This window comes from Carassius gibelio, chromosome A6, assembly GCF_023724105.1.
Source record: "Carassius gibelio isolate Cgi1373 ecotype wild population from Czech Republic chromosome A6, carGib1.2-hapl.c, whole genome shotgun sequence".
In the NCBI taxonomy this organism is placed as follows: Eukaryota; Metazoa; Chordata; class Actinopteri; order Cypriniformes; family Cyprinidae; genus Carassius; species Carassius gibelio.
Window position 1 is genome coordinate 24235339 of NC_068376.1, and position 8236 is coordinate 24243574.

The following is an 8236-nucleotide window of genomic DNA, read 5'->3' on the forward strand; positions in this document are numbered from 1 at the left end:
TTTACCCCAAAATTTTCATAATTTATTCTCTCATGTCATTCCAAACCAGAATGACTGTCCTTCTTCTGTGGAACACCAATGTAGAGATTTTGAAGAATGTTGAAAACCAAATTGTTTTGTTCGTAACCAAAATGTATTTTTCATTTTCCGGCTGACCATTATCAACTTAATACTTTTTATTGCACAATTCCTTATTTAGCATCTACAACTCAAGACCTAATCTGGGTTTTATCGACTTATAGCATCTTACTTGATAAGACAAAGAAAGCACATCTTGCTAAAAAAAACAAATCAAAGACCAGAATTTAACACAAACAAGTTTTATTTTTCCTCCAACATATTGTGTACAACAGATATAAGATAGAGGTATCTGAACATGTCAAATAATAATATTTATTAATATCATTATTGTAACATTAATAACATGGAATGTAGTTCTTGTATCCCCATTCACTTTTTCAATGTTTTTTTTTAGCTTATTTAGGAAATATGACAAATAAATAAAGCTTTATTATAGTCTCTGTATGTCAACTAACTATCTGAATATAGTCATCTCTTCACAACGGGTAAAGGTGCGAGGGGAGGGTGCTATAGAGCGTTAACAGTCTTCCTTTTCGCCACCTATTCCTTCATCCAATAAGGAGCACTCGGAAGCTAATCAAAGTTCCGGAACTTTCTCAAGGGATGAGCACATGAACGAAATCAGGTCCTTTTCTGTAAATAACCATTTTATCTTCTCAATAAATAGAACAAAAAGGGGAACGTCAGCAACATTGGAACAGTACATGAGTGAGATGCTCGTGTGACATCTCTACGTTAGCTTTTCAACCCTTTTAAATCCTCTACGCACAAAAATTCAGGAACCAAAAAACAACCGATCAGGTGGAGCTTTGAGATTTTAATGAGCTGAACGTCTCGAAGGACTGAAAGAACGAGGAAGAGAAAGAAACATTTTCCCCATCCGAACGCCGTGCTGGTTGTGGTTTAATCTGTGCCGTGGTCCTCTAGTTGCGAAATGATGGTGATTAGGTTCTGCAATCCGAAGATATAACCGCTATCCTGGCCTTCGTGGACTACACTGTCCTCGTCGTAGTGCCGACACGTGGTGTGGGCAAAGTCAATCATGCGTACGTCCACCACCGGGCCACTGTCTGATCTGGTCATGCGTCGCACCACAGAAGAGCTGCCGGTGCCGCTGCCACCACAAGCACCGCTTTTACTACTGCTGCTGCCCGCACCTGCGCCGTGAGGAAATCCAAAAGCACCACCCTCCTCTTCTTCTTCTTCTTCCTCGTATTCTTCCTCCTCCTCTTCTGAAAGCCCATCCTCTGCGGTGTGGCGGGATCGTGGAGGGTCTCCATCGTATATTATCAAGAGCGAGCTGGAGTAAAAGCGGTAGCTTTCGCAGGCCTCCAGGGCCGCCTGCATGTCTCGCAGTCTCCGCAGCACCGGCGACAGGAGCTCACGTCTTAGACGCCTCCCGTCGTGGAAGAACTGAAAGATGGCCTCTTTGAAGCCAGACAGGGTCAGCTTACGGCCGTGGTACTTGTTCATGAACATGAGCTGCCCTGTGTCTGAATGGAAGACCTGGAGGAAAGTGAAGAGGAGCGTGTGAATAAAACATTGCTTTTAAGTGTTTCTAATATCATGGAATTACGTTCCAGAGTTCGGCTTACCTGCATGCCGCAGAGGCGCACTCCGATGCTAGCGGACGTACTCTGCTGACATTTGCGGATCTGGACGGCCTTCTTCTCCTCAGAGGCGTCGTCCCCGTGTTGCCTCGTCCCCATCTTCAAATCAAGCACGCATGGAACCGTGTAGCGCCATGTCAGGTTCTCCAACAGGATGAATTCTGATGAGAGGTGCTGGGTTAAAGGAAACAATGATTCCCATTTCTTTTCAGTATTACTCTACTACAATTAACCTCCGTTTTATCTGCATGATAAACAGCCCTGTTTTATCGATTTACCTCACAATTGTCGTTCTAATTGTGAATCTGCATAGCAATAGCTTTATAATGTGCTTTTCAAGCTTTTTAAAGTACTGTTATTTGTTGTGCAGTATGAAAAGCTACAATAATGAGTAGTGATTATCATATACAATGTATATTTTAGTGACTTAGGTAAAATAGGTGTTTCTTTAAAATGTAAACGATAACTTTAAATACATTTAGTATATAATGTGCTATCATTAATTTGAATTATATATTAATTCGTTTTTAAATTACATATTACCATCATTTAGAAATACATTTTTCATTAGCTATAAATACACTATCAGTAATAATGTATCAATATTATATTCATTTGGTGCTCAAGAAACATTTCATTGTTGAAAACAATTGTGCTGCTTGATATTTAGTTCATAATCTTTTTTTTCCCTTTTCAGGACACTTTGAAAAGAACAGCAAAATAAGAGCATTTATTTGAAATAGAAAACTTTTATAACATTATAAATGTCTTTACTATCGCTTTTGATTAATTTAATGCATCCTTGCAGAATTAAAGTATTAATATTCTAGTATTCTAGAGTATTAATTTCTTTTAAAAAGAAAATACATTAGATTGAGCCTTATTGACCCCATATGTTTGAATTATACAGTATATAAATGTACGGAATAATTTATCAATCAGCAGTAAACTGCACTAGACCAATCCTGCTTTGTTGTTTGTGGCAGCACTGAAGGATACTGTATTGGTTGCGGTGTTTTGCGTTCTCCTTCATCCTCTGCAGATGTTGTTGGTGGCACTTGAGGCTCCAGGGGTTGTGCTTGAGCTGAGGTCCAGCAGCATTGTTCCTCTCCAGGCTGTAGTAAAACACCTCGGCCTGCGTAAGCCACTCCAGCTCCTCCTCGCGTTTCACACTGAAGGGGTGAGGGTAGAGATGGGTTAGCCAGACAGACAGATTACGGCTAACTTGCTGAATCAGTCTACGTGTTTGGTAGAACTTGTTTTAAGAGATCTGAACAAACCCTTAAGTCATGTGGCTAGCTTAGAGTTAATATCCATGATTCCTAAAATCCTAAATCCCCCACAAAGAACAAATGCCTCTTATCTGGCCTTTCGCCCCTCTCCCAGTCACACTGAGGTCACTTCTAAGTCACAAAGCTACGCTAGTTACATAACCTCCTGCTAAACTTTGGCTCAAAACACGCATTTGCACCAGTCCGGTTGCCAGCAGCTGAGAGTGCATCTGCTCTGCCCAGCTGGGTGTTCTTGGGTCAGTGCGCTCAGCGCTTCTTCATGAAGACAAGGACGCTACAATAGGTCACATTCTCACTGAGTCAGACAAGTACTGAGCAGGGCCATTATTACAGGAGAATACAGACCAGTATTATTCAAGAGACGTGGGCCTATGCATTAAAGCTTAAGACTGCTAACTGAAAAGCTGCTGGTTCGATCCACAAGGAACAGTACATGATTTGTCAGTATAGTGTCCTTGAGAAAGACTCAGAACCTCCCTCAAGTCTCTGTTAAATGACTACAGTTTGATCTGAATACAATTTTTTTACGTGAGTTTATTTATGCAATTTTGTGCTACAAAATTGTCACATCTGTGCTTCTTGGCTGCTAACTCATCAGTGTTTTTTTGCACATTGCTTGACAGTTATTAGGGTCTAGTAGCACTAAGCAATTTGGGGGAAATATAATGGCGTTTTTACTGATAAAAATTGTGAATTTTAATTTTTTTTTTTTTAAATGCCAATTTTTGGCTGCACAGTTTGGTCCAAAAACATGATTACACATCTTATACATTTATTTTTATTTCAATGTAAAATAATGAGTATTTCATGCAAATAATAATAATTTTATCACATGCATTATTAAAAATAACTTTAGAATTACTACATTAATAACTGCTCTGAGACACAGTAAAAATATTGTAATTGTAAGCTGCATGTGTGTAAATGAACACACTCCAAACTGTACATGTACATATTAAATTAAACATCAGCCTTTGTGATTTGAAAATTGAACTAAGACAAACTGTGATATTGATTGTATTATTTCAATTAATCATTCAGCCCTACTTTTTAGGTGGATGCTGTAAAGGCCCATATCAAAAGACACATCCAAGTTTCCATTGTATGCTGGTTTCTGGTCTTTCATTCAATGTAAATCTATTGGATTTGTCCAAATGTTAAAAATGTGTTTTTGTGAACACTTCTACGTTTCAACTCTTCAAACCTATTTTTTGCATCTATTATGCACAGTGCTAGGATGATTGCACAATCCCCATCTCCTCACCTCTTGTCCTTATCTTTCCGACCATGTCTGGACCGGTCCTTGCTGTAGCCCTCATTGTCCAGCAGCATCTTACTGACCCGTTTTATTTTGTTATTGGGTTCCAGGTCGGCCGAGGGGTCCACGTTCTCCAGGTCCCCAAGCTCACTGTGCAGAGGGTACGCAATAAGACACAAATTTCCTTCCTCATCCTCCTCGAAACTCACTGACACCACACCTGCAGAGGGATAAGAGAGAGAGAGAGAGAGAAAGAGAGAAAAAAAAAATAGGCCAGAGGTGAAATCACAATAACTTTGCTTTATTGTGAAGCAAACAAAAAGGAAGTGTCAGAGTTCCGAGCTTAAAAGTAAACTGTCTGGGAAATCTTTAACATCTCTTACCCACTTCTCTTTTTTGCGCTTAAAAGTTTGCCAGTCTTTAACAAAAGCTACTGAGCCAACAGCACGGGCTGCTCCTAACCTGACAGGAATCACACAATCCATAACAAACAAACAGACATACTTGAATAAGACAGAGAGGAAGCAAAGAAGGCTGAGGGTTAGGAAGAGAGAGAGAGATAAGTCTGTGAAACATCAACAGATAATGTACAGGAGCTGCTTCACTGGATCAGTTTTCTGAATCTCTCATAACTAACCACATCAAATGTCTCTTCAATCAATGCCACACAAGAAGGAAAACAGCTGACAAACAAATGACAAGAGGCTAAATATATGATGAAACCAACACTATTTATTGTCAAACATCATATCAATTTGTGACTCAAATTTAAGACCAATTTCAAAAGTATCCAATAAAACACAATGCTTTAAACCTGGTAAGAAAAAAAATGTAGGGATCTCATGTGAACATTACAAGAATTACAAGAATGTATTATAATCCCGAAAGATCCAAAGACATCTTTGCACTGAAAAATAAATAATATATAAACGAACAAATAAATACAAATCTGTTATTCTGAGAGAAGAGAGAGTACTTAAAGGGATAATGTTATGCAAACTCAATTTGAACCCTAAATAATAAAAAAACAATGAAACAATTAAAATAAAGATGAATTTTTTTTGTTTGTTTTTTATTCTCATTCTCAATAACATTATCCTAGTATGTTTAATATATATATATATATAAAGTAGAAAATATGCAAATAATGAAATACAATAGTTTTTATTTAAATCAAAAGAAGACAGAACAAAAAAATGCTACTCAGCTGTAGAACTTTGAATCATGTAAATTATACATTTAATTGTCCTTTTTTCTCTTTTTTTTTGCATTACGGAGAATGAGATTTTGTAAGCATTATAGTAGATAAATTATAATATATTATAACAGAAATTTATAAAGCATTTAAAAAATAAGTAAAGCAATTCTAAAGTATTATTTTCAATGCAGAGCAAAATGCAAAAAAAAAAAAACACACCCAGAGGCAAAGTGGCAAATGCACTTAATATTATATTATTGACATTGACCTCCTACAGTTCAGAAAAAATAATTTCAAAACAACATAAACAACCACATAGATTCCAAGCTTCTATTTTGACATCAATCATCCCCCAACCTCACCCAATAAAAAAACAGATGTCCTGCACACTTATTACACTGATAAAAAGGCCATTTAAAGCGTATGGATGCTGCAGTGTGCATCAAAACAGGGCTGTATATATCTGTGTCTGTGTTTTGAAAGAACAGAGAGAGAGAGAGAGAGAGAGAGAAAAAGAGGCAGAGGAACATAGGCATAAATCTAACAGGAGGAACTTGTATTTCCAGGTGTGTCCTCAGGAATGACAGCAAATTTTTTAAACCACAAGTGTGTGGTAGGCAGTCTATAATGTTCTGTCAGCAGTCTTTGGGTCCAGAAAGAGACATTTGCCTCTGCTTTTCAAGTTTGTTAAGGTGGAAGGCAGTCCACAATCAGGTATTTCATCTTCACACACACACACACACACACAAAAACCTGACACCTAGGTGTATGTGTTAAACAAAGCACAACCTTGCTATCATATGAAACTTACCTTATATGGGACCTACCTGAAAGGGATTTTTACAAAGATAACAAGTGCACCCAAATATTTAAAGAAATTTAAACTTCTATAAAACACAAAGGTGATGGTTGTGTAAGCATTCACTTTTATTGTTAAAAAATAAAAATAAAAACTATGAATGAGGTGTCTTTTTTCCACTAAAAAAAGTAAATCAACCGTGTTTGGGACAACCTGAGGGTGAGCAAACAATGGCAGATTTGTTTTATTTTTTGGGGTGAACTGTCTCAACAGCGCCGCTGTGAGGACAACAGCGTTCATACGGAAACAGCAGCACTGCTGGACATCATTTAACTTGAGCATGTTTTTTTACAGTCTAACACACCGAGAACTGTCACATTGTACGCGAAAGACAGATATGTATTAGAAAGTAATGTATTTTATAGCCAGGAAAACGGAATAAGACGTCACATTGTTACTTACCTCGATACTGCGGTGTAAACTTCCGCATGGCCACAGGGAGGCTCTTGTAAAACTGGTGCTCTCGGGGGATAAGGGGCTTGCATATCGTCTGCTCCCCGAAGCGGAGCACACAAGAGTGTCCCCCAACCTGGTGCACAAAGGGCTCAAGGAGTACGCCTTTCCCCAAATACCCCTGCGGCTCTGTCTGCATCCCCTCGATGGCTGGGCTCATCCTCCGGGGGCATTAGACTCTCGCTCCTGGTCCAGTTGGACACCAAAGACGTGTAGACGGATTAAACGGACTAGATGGCCTCTGTATATTTCTCCGCCTTTCGTTTGATCTCGATTCACTCTATCATTTATTCACGATCAGCTATGTAATCTGCGCCGTACAGCAGGACATAAACAAAAGAAACAGGAAAGAGGAAGCAAGTCGAAACGACAGAACACGGCCTTTCTTTTACGACACGGATAACGTTAATCTAGTTCGTATCTTCCTTATTTAGCAAAGAGCTCTATAATTGTTCAGAGGGCGAAATTTATGGAATTTAATCGAGAAAGTGCCACTTAAACGCTTGAGTTTCGGCCGCTTCTCTCGATTCTCGAGAGCTCTTCTACTGACGCCGTAATCTCTCGCCGAGTTGACAAAATGTCAGCGCTGCATCAGTAGCTCCGCCTCTAACTCAAAATCGACCAATCAGAGCGCCAGAAACGGTGTTGTGTCATAAGCGAAGATGACAGAATGCGAACAAAGAGGATGGGTGGGGGAGGGGAGGATGTAGAAGGAAAACAGTCTGGGGTGTAGGGGGGAGGAGCAGAGCGACTGTTTCAGCTGTTTTTCTCACTGTGACATGGATGTCTTGGGAAGCTGGCAAAGTGCACATTTTAAGGCCCTCGCAAGGGTCACGAAAACGAAAATGCGAAAAATGCAGTTTACGGGGTACAGGAAAGGAAAAAGCAGAAATGAAAATTATCTATATTAAATTAAAATATTAAATGAAAACAATTATAAACTAGTAGATTACATCGACATGGTCAAGATGTCAAAGAAAAAAAAAAACAACAACAATAATTTAAAAAATAAACAATAGTTTTTTTTTCTCAGTTTGTTTATTTGTATTTTCACAATACACATTGTTTCAGAGCTGCTTAACATAAATCATGATGTCAATTTTTATAATATCTTAATGTCCTCATACCTTTTATAACTGCTTTTAGCAGATAAGAGCAGATAAAGTTGGATATACTTATATATCCATATATTGTGGAGCTGTGTGTGATATATATATTATATATATATATATATATATATATATATATATATATATATATATATATATATATATATATATATATATATATATATATATAGTCAATTGCATAATAAATTAAAATAAAATAGAATACAAAAAGAATAGAAAGGTAGTTAGATTTTTTTAAAGAATAGAATTAGAATAGTGAGTGTTACAGTTAGAGAGTCAAATAAAGATGGAAGAGATGTTTTAAGCTGATTCTTGAAGATGGCTAAGGACTCAGCTTGCAAAGCTCCCTATATAA

At 37.9% G+C, this 8236-nt stretch overlaps 1 protein-coding gene across 1 annotated transcript; it reads right to left on the reverse strand.

Annotated features, from left to right (window-relative positions):
- Positions 1–304: 304 nt before the first annotated feature.
- On the reverse strand, positions 305–7332 carry LOC128015828 (inositol hexakisphosphate kinase 2-like). The gene is made up of 5 exons (XM_052600012.1): positions 6701–7332; positions 4248–4461; positions 2691–2863; positions 1677–1852; positions 305–1587 (listed from the first exon to the last, which is right to left on the reverse strand). The coding sequence occupies exons 1-5, from the start codon at positions 6909–6911 to the stop codon at positions 985–987; spliced, it is 1377 nt and encodes a 458-aa protein (XP_052455972.1). The 5' UTR covers positions 6912–7332; the 3' UTR covers positions 305–984.
- Positions 7333–8236: the final 904 nt, after the last annotated feature.

Bases quoted from the DNA above. Each gene is read 5' to 3' on its own strand.
- LOC128015828 (XM_052600012.1), bottom strand. From the start codon at position 6,911: ATGAGCCCAGCCATCGAGGGGATGCAGACAGAGCCGCAGGGGTATTTG. The intron at 4,462-6,700 runs GTAAGTAACAAT...ATCCCTCTGCAG, and splicing joins GTTTACACCGCAGTATCGAG to GTGTGGTGTCAGTGAGTTTC. The intron at 1,853-2,690 runs GTATCCTTCAGT...ACCTCTCATCAG, and splicing joins AAAACACCGCAACCAATACA to AATTCATCCTGTTGGAGAAC.